Genomic DNA, 14183 nt, shown 5'->3' with positions numbered 1-14183 from the left:
GATTTGACTTTGCCATCTGACAGGAACAGAGCCAGATCCTCCTCCAGAATAGCAGTTGTCTACAGTCGCTGTTCCCGAACATCAACCGATTGGAGACCAAACAGAGCGTTGATACATCTAGGCGAGAACTCATACACAAAGTCCCGAACAAGAACATCAACCGAATCCCCCTCAACCTTAACTGTGGGAAGGTTAGCCCAGAACTCGTACACCACATCAGAATCATAAGATCCAACTTGAGTGACGGTTTTGAACAGACTAGCGTGATCAATCAGCTCCCTAGCTCGATCATCTACTCCCAGAGTATAGCAAACTTCAGAGGCAAGGGTTCGAGAGGCAAATAAACCATACCTACGAACAACGTCAGAGGATATGAACCGTTTTGAGTCAAGCTCCTTTGAGGAGGCACCACGAGAAGTAGCAACACCCTTGTCCTTCCCAAGAGATGGTCGCTTGTGGTCACGGCTGTCGACATCCGCAGTTGATTGTCGCTTGCGCAGACGAGACGAGATTCCCTTATTTCGACAGAGCAGGCACAGGAATATCACCGGTGAGATCAACCACCGGAAAGCGAGATGACACCCTCCTTGGCGGAGAAGACGAAGAGTTGCACGTGTCGTGATCCACCTCAATGAAAGCAGGCATGGGCAGCGGTATCTCCGGTGTCGGAGCTGCTGGAGACGACCATCGCCGTTGTCGGATCAATTGAAACATGCGGAGACAGCGGAGGTAGGGTTGACGGAGGGGTGTGAAGCTCCTCATCCGAACTAGAATCATAGTGGAAGCCACTAAAAACAGATTTCATGATGATCAAGGGTTAGAGCAGAAAAATCAAGAGATAAAGAAGGTTAGAAGCTTAATCGACAAAGGATTGAAATCGCAAGGATGATAAGGAAAACTCCAAAACCCTAGTCGCTCCTTTTATACACCCTCGTGTGACCTAATGGGATGTAGAACCTCAGCCCATAAAAAATCTCAATCCTGAAAAACACTCAATGAATCTATTAGCGTACATCGAACCCTTTTTTTTTTTTTTTCTTTTCGTCTCAATAGCATTAATCACAAGATCTTAATGAATCACATTCTTCACCCCTTTAAAGGAAACTTAATCTGTTCATGAACCAAAACAATTGATACACACATCCACTAAGACTGAATGTCAAAGCACCCAGATCGAGTAAAAACACATGTGAGCAAAAATAATATTTTAAAAAAAAATAAGACTAATCAAGACAATAACATACCTTTGCTGTGTCAACCACTTGTTCATAACCTTTGCTAGAAACTATCACTACCTCTTGAATTGTGGAAAATCAGAGACTTGTCGCATGTGGGTAGTCTTTCACACTGGCATGCCTTCAGTCTGCAATCCATCCCAACATGTTAAGGCAGCTGGAGATTCTCTCTTTGAATATATATATATATATATATATATATATATATATATATATATATATATTTATTTTGTTTCACTCAGCCTTCTGATAGCTGTTTCACCACTTTGAACATCAGTGACATCACTTGTTTTTGTCAGTCACTGATTTCAGACTTGTCATCCAATCAGACCATAAATTCAGAGGATGTATGCGCATGTCTCTTCACAGCTCTTTGACTTCCTTAAATCATGACAACATTTGACAGGATGGCTAGACTGGCATGACAAGCAGCTATTTACAACAGTTGCTTTCAGAATGCTGATCTTCTATATATTCTAGGATTTCCATTATCTGTCCTAGCTCAACATTCCTGTCTCAGATCAACACAGCTCAGGAAAATAGGTTAGAATTCACAAACACCAATGGACTTCCTTAGATTCACAAATCTGTTGAAGTCCAAAGGCTTGGTAAATAAATTAGCTAACTGTAAATCAGTGCTCACATGGTCAATCTCGATAAGTTTCGCCTTAAGTAGTTCACGAACAAGGTGGTGACTAATATCAATATGTTTGGTTCGTGAATGTTGAACATGATTTTTGAAATATTTATTGCACTCAAATTATCACAATGAATTAACAAAGTATCAGAATCCATACCATAATCAGAAGCCATTTGCCGCATCCAAAGGAGTTGTGTGCAACAGCTTCCTAAGGCAATGTACTCAGCCTCAGCAGTTGATAGAGAGACACTGTTTTGTTTCTTCCTGTGCCATGATATTAGGTTGTTGCTCATGAAGAAGCATCCACCACTTGTGTTGCGACGATCATCCACAGATCCTGCCCAGTCAGCATCACAATACCCACTCAGACTAGTGTTGGTGTCCTTGGTATAGTAAATACTGAAGTCCAATTTCCCTTTGATGTACTTGATGATCTTCTTTACAGCTAGTAAGTGTGATATCGTGGGCTTGGCTTGATAGCGTGCGCAGATCCCTACTAACAGACATATGTCTGGACGGCTAGCAGTCAAATACAATAGACTTCCAATCATTCCTCTGTATAGTTTCTCATCTACATCCTCCCCTTCTTCGTCCTTGGAGAGTTTGTCATTAGTGCCCATAGGATTCTTTGCCTCGTTACTCTTTTCCAACCCAAAGCGTTGTACAAGTTCTTTAGCATAAGTACTTTGAGATATAAGAATCCCATCAGCCGATTGTTCAACTTGTAGTCCCAAAAAGTACCTTAGCTCTCCCACCATGCTCATCTCAAACTCCTGAGACATGATCTCCACAAACTGTTTAAGTAGAGGTTGACAAGTGGAACCAAAAACAATGTCATCGACATAGATCTGAACAAACATCAGGTCGTTGTTGCTGTTAAGAACAAACAACGTTTTGTCAACACACCCTCGACTGTATCCCTGATCCATTAGAAACGTAGTCAGCCTCTCATACCATGCTCGTGGTGCCTGCTTTAGACCATACAGGGCTTTCTTCAGTCCATAAACATGCTCAGGACGCTGTGAGTTTTCAAAGCCTTTTGGTTGCTCAACATAAACCTCCTCTTGCAGTATTCCATTTAGGAAAGCACTTTTAACATCCATCTGATGCAAGGTGAACTTAAGTTCACATGCCATTCCAAACATAAACCTGATTGATTCAAACCTTGCCACCGAAGCAAAGGTCTCATTAAAGTCAATTCCCTCCAATCTGAGAATAACCTTGAGCTACCAACCTTGCTTTTTTCCTCACAATGCAGCCACTAGCATTACTCTTATTCTTGAATATCCACTTTGTTCCTACTACATTGACGACAACAGGACGCTGAGTGAGTTCCCAAACAGTACTACGCTCAAATTGTTCCAACTCATCTTGCATAGCAGCAACCCAGAACTCATCACGAAGCGCCTCCTTGTGATTCTTGGGCTCAATAGAAGAAACAAAACATGCAAATTGCACTACAGCAGAATCCTGAGAGATAGTGTCAGGAACAACGGCCTCCTGTTCCTTCCCAACAAGATGAAGCTGCTTTCCTCTGGTAACTCTACCCCCTGAATCACACCCATAATATCATTAAAGGAGTGATTCTGATGAACCTGAGAAGATGGAAGAAGAACATCCGATGAAGACAGGGGCCTGACCGAGTCACCACGGCTTTCAGGTTCTTGCTCTTGCTTCTCATCATATGTTACCAGGTCCTTGTCATTCAGAGTGTAGCAGAGACATCCAAACATATGAAAGTAGCTTATTGTAGGAGACTTCCCTTTCCACAACTCATAGGAAGTCTTGTTGGTTCCTGATTGAACACGCACTCGGTTGAAGATGTAACAAGCTGTATGAACAACTTTATTCCAGAACCGATGAGAGACCTTATTCCCATGCAACATAGCTCGCGCCATCTCCTGCAGTATTCTGTCTTTTCGCTGCACAACCCCACTCTCCTCTAGTGTTCTTGTGACAGAGTATTGATGAATAAGACCCTGATGACCACAGAGTTGACTCACACCTATCCTTTTGAGATTTACCTTCATGATTACTACGGATAGTTAGGATAGAGCACTTTTCACTCTTGTTACAAGGACCACATATAAAGTGTGGATTATCCTTCAACTCAGGAATTCCATACGCAGCTTCTTGATTAGCAAGCCTCATTGTCGTGCGTATATTCCAGCAACCAACTTTCTGATGCCACAAATCAAAGTCCAACCCAGTGATTGTGTTGACACACTGCATTGCAGGTTCCCACATGTAGCAGTTATTACCAGATCTTCTTCCTCTGAGCCGAACAGATCCTTGCTGATCAACTACCTTGCACTCCTTCTTGGTAAAAGTGACAGCCAGACCTTCATCACACAGTTGACTGATGCTTATCAAATTCGCCTCCAAACCAACGACAAAGAAAACATCCTTTAGGCATGGTTGAGAATTACCACCTATTGTGCCTTTTCCTCCATCACCAAAAATAACTCTCCCTCCATCGACTACTTCTATATGGAATAAAGTGTTACGAGCACATGTCATATGCCTGGAGCATCCACTGTCAAAGTACCACCTGGCTTGATCAACTTCTTCTCTTTTGGCTATGTGTGCCACTTGACAATCGAGATCATCTTTCCTGGTTACATCCTCTTCTCCTGACCAGACCTCGTTCTCTTTGATATCTTCCAGGGTTCTCAGTAGGACTAAGGAATTGTTTAAAGACTCACCCTTGCTATCTTCTTTTCTTCCCTGAGGTATGACAATGGCCTGCATAATCTCTATTAACTGATTAAACTTAATCTCCTCTAAGTTTAGAGACTTGACTACAACAGACTTGTGCGATTGAAGCTTATTAGACAAACTCCCGAGAAACTTTTTCACCATTGACTCTTCGCTATATCGTTTTCCCAAACCTACAGCTTTTTGTGCGATTTCATTCAACCTACTGATGTAGTTAGCAAAAGATTCATTTTCAGCCATGTTTTCTCAAATTCAGATGCAAGATTATCCAACATGGTGCGCCTAACACTGCTTGTGCCTTCAAACAAGATTACCAGACAGTTCCATGCTTCCTTGGCAGTCACACACCCTTGTACTAGAATGAAGATCTCCATTGACAAAGCATTGAAGATGACTAATAATGCTTGGGAATTATATTCTGATTTTGCTTTTTCCTCAGCTGTCCATCTCGTCATCTGCTTGGGAACAAGATCACCTTTCTCGTTCTTGACCAAAGGAGATGACCAGCCATCCTCCACAGTACTCCAAGCTTTCACATCAATGCTCAAAATGGTCTGCTTCACCATGACTTTCTAGTACCCAAAACTCTCAGAGTCAAATTTCAGTAATTTTGGTGACACACCGAAACTCAGTGATTTCTCCATACCCATGTCGCAAGATCTCACCTGTTATATAAGAATATCAGAACTTTTATCAGGTGTCTGCTCTGATACTAATTGTAAGGGTATAGAGATACACACGAGAAATACACCCACTTGGAACTGCGCCAAGCAAACGCTTCTTATACAATCTTATACAAAAACTCACGTTTCTTACAAGACTTGAAACTAAGCTCACTCTCCTATCTATCTAACACAACACCCTGTGTAGATTTAAGGTAAAACTAACACACTCGCCTCTAAGCCTTTTTATGATTGCTTGAAGGTAACAAATCTCACAACTTTTAATCCCCGAGTGCTAACTCGTTTTGTGACTAGCCCTCGTCCATTTTATACTTGCACACTCGATTTCTAACCTAAATCTTTGTGCATCCTAATGATAAGGAAATATCCTTGATCCCCAAGAAAATTACTTCCTTATTCCCCTATCGAGATATACTCTCAATATCTTCGAGTATATTACGATTGCTTCTTCTTTCCAAATCCCATGGCTCGTCATCTTGTCCAACAATCTTCTTCCACCTCAGCACTCCAAGCCACGTCAGCTAATCAGACCTTTGGGACTCTCCACAACATCGTGTCACAGATAAAGCTCTGATGCACTTACAGTTACATCATTTAAATATGTGAGTGTGGCCTGACCCGGCTCTGAAAAAAGCAGGACTCAAATCTAGATGTTTAAGCTCGAAAGAGTTGGATGTCTCTTTCTTGACCTGTTTGCTCGAGTTTTTTTAGCCTTACTCCAACTAGGACTAGGTTGTCCCCGAAAATTATGAATATTGACATCGTTTTAAATGAAAACTATAATGATTTTTTTGGAACCAAATGTGCGATATAAACTATAAGTTGGAGAAAAATTTGGGTCGAACCGAAGCAAACTCAAATATATGTAAATTTTGCGTTTTAGGATTACACATTTACACCTAACTAACCCGATTCATGCATATTTCTACCTAGCATCGACTCAACGTAATATACTAATATAGGGTCCAAAACAAATAACTTTTGGCAAAAAACAAAAAGAAAAAAACTTTTGCCGTGAAATTTTTGTTGGGAAAATTGGCTATGAGAGTTTGAACTAGACCTAACTAATCTTGGAAGGCTGGAACTGGGACTGCCTATACAAGTAAATAATAATCACATGTCAACAAAAATTATTGTCGAAACCAAGCAACATTTCATAAATAATAGTCTAATTGCAACAACTCGTTTGTAATTCAGATTAAAGTTTGCAAATTTCCCAAGAATTTTCTTTCTAAGAACAAATATCACTCTCGTTACGTATATATAACTTGGGATGGTTCACCAACACAGCTCAAAATCTTCCGTATAAAAAATGTAAAACTGAAGTTTGTAACTGGAGCTTGAAATTAGACTTTGATTCATTGCACCATTTGACCATAAAATGACAGCTATATTTCGTTTCTTTATTTTCGATTCCGGCTTTTTGACTATAAAATAATACAGACAAGCAACCTCAATAAACTAATCGTTTCAATTCTTGTTAGGAAATAATATTATTATGACCATCATAGTTTCACTAACATACATATGTTAAACTCAAACTTTTGCGATGTACATATACTACTGTTGTTCTAATTTCTAAGATTTAAATATATTAAAGATGAAGATCAAGATGACTGCCCGTGAACGAGTAAGTTATTTAAAAATGTTGAAGAAAATTATTTACAGTTGGATTATGTAATGGAACTCTTTTTTTTTCTTTTTTTTTTGAATGCGTACAAAAATTTTAAAAAATATCCTGTAGAAATATATTATACTGTCAGCCGTAGTATAATATATTAATGTCAATCAACTGATTCCTACGTTAGAATATTATTCAGATTCTAATATAGAATATTGTTTGCTTGCATAAACTGATTCAAAAGTAACAAACAAACAAAAAGTCTCCCTCAGTTCTGTCTTTGAACGATTATTTAACCCTTTTTCTTCACTAACCTCATTCACCTACATAATTAATTATGTGGTTTATGATCCACCGTGGATACATGTGTTGTCCAATTGAGGGAAAAGACAGACTTGACTCACGTTCTTCAATTAATTGATCGTCTTGTAGTTCCATAGTTAAATTAAGTTTCAATCATAACTATAAACACCAAAAAAAAAAAATCTTGTGGTGCGCACGAGGTTTATTCTTTGATAGTAGAAAAATAATTAAACTCATTTTTCATAATAAATCAGCTTCAGCGCCGCTCGTACGCAATAGTCGGTGCCACAAACCTCCGTGCTACGAAGCTTCCTCTTACGTACTTGATACATTTATTTTATTAGGGCATTAATCATTTGATGAATATATGGGTTTTACCAAAACCTTATGCATCATTAATTTCATACCCATTCAAGGGGAAGTTTAAGGCCTCGAGAGTCTCGAGAGTCCATAATTAATTGATTAACGTCATCCTGAAAATTGGAGAATCATAATCTATTGCTAGATTCCTACTCGTACATTTGGTACATGCATTACTTTTGTATCTGATTTTAACAGCGTCATAATTAACATCGGATATAACATAGTACTATCGGTACAGTTTCAGTCTTAAACTTTTGTCTTTTCCAGTGAGAGATATGTGATAATAAACTTAAAAAAAAAAAAAATAATAGTATAGACAATGAGGACAAGACACTGTTTTCTCTTAGATTCTTCAATCAATTCGACTATAATGATGTTAATGTCATATATAGATAGTTTTCTGTACTATAATCTACTTAAACTATAGTTATAAATTTGTCTTCTAATGAATGTTATAGGCTTATAACTAGTTCTAGTTGGTGTTCCATCGAAATTTGGTTAGAACTCCACTTATATATACAAATATTTTATGTAGTAATAATCAACGTTAATTTTTTCCTAGTTTACCAAACATTCATTTCTTTTTAAAGTTCGGGATCTTATCTGTTCTGTTATGGTTAAAGATAACAGACAAGAAAAGGCAAAAACATCAGTTAACGTATCTGATTTTGGATCAATATAATTTCTTTTCTAATGACGAAATTTAATTATACATGGATCTCCTTTTGGTATCATAACCCGAACGTAACGGAAGCTCTGACCAAACGGCTCCTTAACTGCTGTTTCCCGTAGTAATTAATTTATAGTATTTAGTTGAGCCTTTAGAGGTAATTAGGTACAAATAGGGTACGACGAATTAAATTCTGATTAATTAAGAACTAAAAAGTATATATATGTGTGTCAATTAGCAGAAAGGTACCAAAAGAATGCAAACACTATAATCAAGTACCCAAATTTATTTTGTACGTTGGCTACCTTTAGATGTTTTTAGTAGCAAGAGAACCTCAGTTTATATAGGCCTCCAAAATTCGTTTAGATTTCGAATAAACTAAGAAAATGAATAAATAAAGAGATATTTTAAACTTATCGATGTTATACATAGGTTAACAACTTTGTATAGGTATATGTCACATAGGTTTGTTGTATCTAGTATTCAAAAATCTGTGCTTTTTTTTTTCATCTGAAAACTTATCAACTTTATAAAAGCCAGATTAGTTTAAAAAAAAATTAGTGTAGTATTTTACACATTTTTGGCTTTTACATTCATTTAGGAGTATTTTGTTTATGTAGTAGTTTTCACGTATAAGAAAAAAAAAATCTTCTTTTTGGTATCGATTACAAAACCTTTATTATAACGTCAAAATTGTTTGAATATACAAAAAGTGTAGGACGGTCCGAAAATATTTATTAAGCAATTTTCTTATTAGATAATGCACCTACATTCAAAATAAGAGTTGTATCATATTATTAGTTTGGTGCAAAACCGATAATTTTAAATTGCTATTTCTTTCTGATTAGTTTTAAAACTAATCATATTACATAATATATCCATTTCATCAATCAAATCATTATCTGTTATAGTTGTTAGAAATTAAAAAAATTAGACGGGTAGATTTCTAGACCAAAAAAATAATAAGTACTGACCAAACAATGGATATCTTTTATCGTTAAAAGTAGATAAATTGAGTAGAATAACAGAAATAAAATAGTTTTGTATAATGAACAGTTGAACACTATCATATGGATTAACAAGGGATGCTTAAGTTAATCACAATCAGAAGGAAGGGCGTTTTAGTAATTAAAACATCCGTATACATTTTGGTCAAGCTCTCTTAATCGTTTTTATTCACTCTCTCTATATATATAAACCTCGTCCATGCCCACAAAGACAACACAACAACAATAACAAAGAACAAACTTAAGAGAAAAAAAAACTTATAAATCCTTTTTTTTTTCTTATTATAGAAAACTTAGAAATCTGTGTTGCAAAGAAGAAGATATGGGAAATAGTTTACGGTGTTGTTTGGCTTGTGTACTTCCATGTGGAGCTTTAGATTTGATCAGAATCGTACATCTAAACGGCCACGTCGACGAGATCACTCGTCCGATGACCGCCGGCGAGGTCCTTCAGGCGAATCCTAACCATGTCTTGAGCAAACCTTGTTCTCAAGGAGTTGTACGTAAGATCTTGATCTTGTCCCCTGAATCTGAGCTTAAGCGTGGAAGCATCTATTTTCTTATCCCGGATACTTCTTTGCCGGAGAAGAAGAAGACAAAGAAGAGAAAAGATCTCCACCGCCGGAAAAACAGCCAAAACAGTGATCATATGAGTGGTAACAAGGATCTTGATACCATAACACCAAAACATAAGGATGATCTTGATGGTCATTGTTTGACGTTGTGTGAGAAATATTTAGAAGATGTTATGTTGTCGGAGAAGATGAGTTCCACCGGTAAAGAGAATCGTCACCGTCGGAGACATAGCCGGTCGGCGTCAGTTTCCACGTGGCGGCCTCACCTCGATAGCATCACTGAGGATCTTAATTAATTAGTAGTTTTTTTTCTTTTCAATCTTTGTTAATTAATTCTGTCTCTATTTTCTTAATTTTTTTTTCTTTTGAATCCGGAAATCGGATTTTTATTTAACATCCCCGGGAAGAAATTTTTCGAATATTTTTATTTGTTATGAAGTTAAAAGCAGAACTATGTAATGTACTCATGTACTCATGTGGATAAGATCTATGTTAAATTTGTGATCTAGTCTCGGAATGTGGCAGTGAGGACAAGAGATTCTAATTAAGTTAAGATCGTATGAGCAGTAATAATTAAAAAAAAAACTTGTAAGCATATGTAAATTGGATCTTATAGGACAGGAACCGAATTGTAGTACAATTAGCAACAAAGGTCCAAAATGCAAAAGATTTTTTTTTTGTATAACTGAACCAAATATGTATGAATATATGGAAAAAATCGTATGTTGGTAAATACAAATTTACTTCGTTCAAAAAAAAAAAAAAGGTAAATACAAATTTACTAATTCAATATTTGGGTCAAGATCAAGTTAATTATAATAGTTCAGATGTCAAGTAATAATGCGATGACTTCCAATGAAACTGTAAGTCATTATAATATATCATAAGAATCTATTTAGCATAAGAAGAACTGCATGTTCAACTGTAATGCAACGTACTTAGACTTATTTAAGACTGTTAAGTTTCGGTGGTTAAATATAATAAGCAATTTTGATTGTTTATTGGGTAATAATGCGAACTCGATACGGCAGATTAATTAAGGGTCCAAAGAAAGAGTGTCTAGACGTCAGGGCAATCATGTAAGGTCGTCACATGCAGATGTACCCCATGTAGGTGGACCAATCGTAAAGTCTGTGGAGCTGAAAAAACAAACCCATATGTTTGCTCAAATAATATAATAAAACTTTCAATCATATAAAGAGCAAATAAAGTTAATGCTATTTACTATATATGGACAAATAATATAAAGGCCTCAATGATTGATTATACATGAAGGAACCGATAACAAAGACTCTATTTATTATAAATATACAGTACTTAATTTATACTAGTGTTATTGATGTGCTACTGCTACACCATCCATATGTAAATTCGTTAGAATACATGTTGTATATATAAATATTTTTGAAAAACATTAGTATGAGAAATGTAGATGGTTTTTAATAGATTATGTTATTAAATTTCCTATCAAGTATTAATGATCTAATCTGATAAACAAGTAAAATATGATAAAATGTTTGGGTAGTGAACAAACAAACACGTACACTTAGTTGTAACAACATTGTGAAATGATATATTAATGCCTACCATCGATTTTCTAGCTGAAATCAGAGTTATTTTTCCAGGATCAGATAATTGATGCCTTGATGGATATGTAAAAATTTGTGAATTAATTATGAAGACACTTTTAAATTTTCTTACGAACATTATTGGAACTTAAAACTAAAAGGTATGAGATGGAGACATATACAAGTTAAGAAATTTACAAGAAAGAAAGATAGTATAATAAAATAAAATAAAAATGAAAGCTGGCGAAGGCATCTGATTCGGCTGTCCTCACATGGATTCTCATCCCTTCTAGACACCAATCTTTTCGTTCATCACATCTTTTTGGTATTGCTAGGTTTTTTTTTTTTTTTTTTTTTTTTTTTTTNGAACTACGCAAAAAAAAAAGAAAGAAAAATAAATAGAAGCGATACCAAGCTCTATTTCTGTATCAGATATAAATTAAATATAAACTTTGATAAAGGAAGAATATAAAATTTTGATTGGTTTCTAGTTGTAAATCGATGATTTCAAGAGTTTTTAATAATCAAAATTTATACAAATGAAACACGATTCTTATCCACGGAAACCATCATTGCATACGAATTGTAAAACATCAAATTGGTTAACCAAATACGAGATTTGATTTGCTCGTTTCTGTACGCCAAAACACACTCCGTTAAATGCACAGTTTATTTTGGCTTGATTGATGCCCACATATCTATGTATTTGGGTATGACTAACTAGATTTATATCTTGATGTGTTCAAAGTACATCTTTCTCTTTTTGGCCCTTGCATGTGCCCATATTAAGTTGTTTTTTTTTTTTTTGTCATGTCTTTAATTATCCTCATACTTGTGGTAGATTGTTTGTCAATACCAAATTTAGAGGTAGAAATTTGGTGAAGATTTCCAAAAACTGCAAAAATGTGTCCAAGAGTTATCTCTGATGTTTATGTGCTAAAGTGAATATTAAGCACATCATAGATTGCCACAGTAGAGGACTAGGTTGTGAAATAGCCCACTTCACATAGTTCATAGGAAATCTATGTGTTTTGTCCCAAAAAAAACATGGATTTATATGTGATTCCAGAAGCCATGGAAACTAAACCTATGTACTCTGCTTCAATAATCTTATATAATATGAGAATTTTTTTTTTTAACTTTGCCTGCCAATGCGACACTTGGCGCTCTATATTTGTGACACATATCTCTCTCACTAATTAATTTTAAATTAAATATTTTTATATACTTTTTTATTTATTTATATCTTATATGGTGGATAGTTTGCTTTCAAAAATAAAATTCACATTGTTACAAAAGTATATTTCTTCCAACATTTTAGTTTTAACATATAATATATTTCCTAATGAAAGCATATACCATATAACTTATGAAAAAGCTACTGATCAAACCAATTAAAACAAAAAAAGTTTTCATACTTTTAAAGTAAAAATTGAAACCAAGTTCATTTCTGATAGACAAATTTAAAAATATAGAATATGTACTAATATATTTTAAAAATTCACATTGTATTCAATAATCATATATATTGTATTAAAGGCAAAACTCAAATAAAATTAAATTGTATTTAATATTCTATAAGTTACTGTTTGACTATCTTTAAAACATATGTATTAAAAGAAAATAAAAATATCATAATGGTATCATAAGTCATAACATAATCTTTAGTTTTAACATATAATATATTTCCTAATGAAGCATATACCATATAACCTAAAAATAAAACAACTGATCAAACAAATTAAAACAAAAAAAGTTTTAATACTTTTAAAATAAAAATTGAACCCAAATTAATTTATGACAGAATAATTTAAAAATATATATATATATATATATATATATATATATGTTCTAATATATCTAAAAATCACATTGTATCCAGATAAAATTAAATTATATTTAGTATTCTATAAGTTATATTTTGACTCTCATTAAAACATATGCACTAAAAGAAAATAAATTTAACAGAATTGCTTAATCATCCCATGAAATAATAGAAAACAATAGTTTACAAAATAATTTAATGGTAATTATAGTATTGATATTTAAATGATTAGAAAATAGAGATAATATATCGAATCTAAAAAACATTAAATTTGACAGACTTTTCTTTTCATGAATTTAATTCAAAATTTAATGCGAGATATAATCTAAGATATTTCATAAATTTTTATGACTTTAGCCATATTTTAATATGCATTATTCCAATTTTTTGTATTAAGGGTGATTACAAAATTAGAGAGTAAACACTTGAGCATATGATAAATCGTGAGTCCACTTATTAATTATTCAAAATAATCATTGGTGATTCTTCTGTTACCTTGTAAAACATATTGTCTAGATTCATAATCTCATTAGTATATTACAAAATTCAGGTTTTAGAATTCATTTATTGATTGGATGAATTTGAGTATGTCTGATTTTTCTTCTCACATATCTTATTTTAAAATTATCAAAATCTGATGGAAAATTCAACATATAGATATTATAAGTTTAAATATAGTTAATTAAAATAAACATTTAGATGTAAGTTAAAATAAATTAGAAATGAAGTTATTTCAGAAAAATAAAGGGAATGTATGTATTGTTGATATCAATTTTTCTGATTTTGTCTTCCCTTCCATGATCTACACCAATTGACATGATGGAGAGTTCATTTTTTTGACAATTAAAAGAACATAACGAATAAGAATAGAGATAAGGACCGAGAAATAACCCTTCATCATAGAAGTATAACACATTTTAAGCATTCATATAGAGTTATTAATTCATAAGATGTTAGGAGGCTAATTGAAGAAAA

The 14183-nt window shown here is 34.3% G+C and overlaps 1 protein-coding gene across 1 annotated transcript; it reads left to right on the top strand.

The window, feature by feature from the left end:
- LOC104700465 lies at positions 9453 to 10332 on the top strand. The gene has a single exon (XM_010415986.1). The coding sequence runs from the start codon at positions 9563 to 9565 to the stop codon at positions 10109 to 10111; it is 549 nt and encodes a 182-aa protein (XP_010414288.1). The 5' UTR covers positions 9453 to 9562; the 3' UTR covers positions 10112 to 10332.

The sequence above is a fragment of the Camelina sativa genome, chromosome 7 (genome assembly GCF_000633955.1).
Source record: "Camelina sativa cultivar DH55 chromosome 7, Cs, whole genome shotgun sequence".
In the NCBI taxonomy this organism is placed as follows: domain Eukaryota; kingdom Viridiplantae; phylum Streptophyta; class Magnoliopsida; order Brassicales; family Brassicaceae; genus Camelina; species Camelina sativa.
The sequence above is the reverse complement of the archived record's forward strand: the minus strand, read 5'-3'. Positions and strand labels throughout refer to the sequence as shown.

Excerpts from the sequence above, each read along its gene's own strand:
- LOC104700465 (XM_010415986.1), top strand. The coding sequence starts at position 9,563 with ATGGGAAATAGTTTACGGTGTTGTTTGGCTTGTGTACTTCCATGTGGA.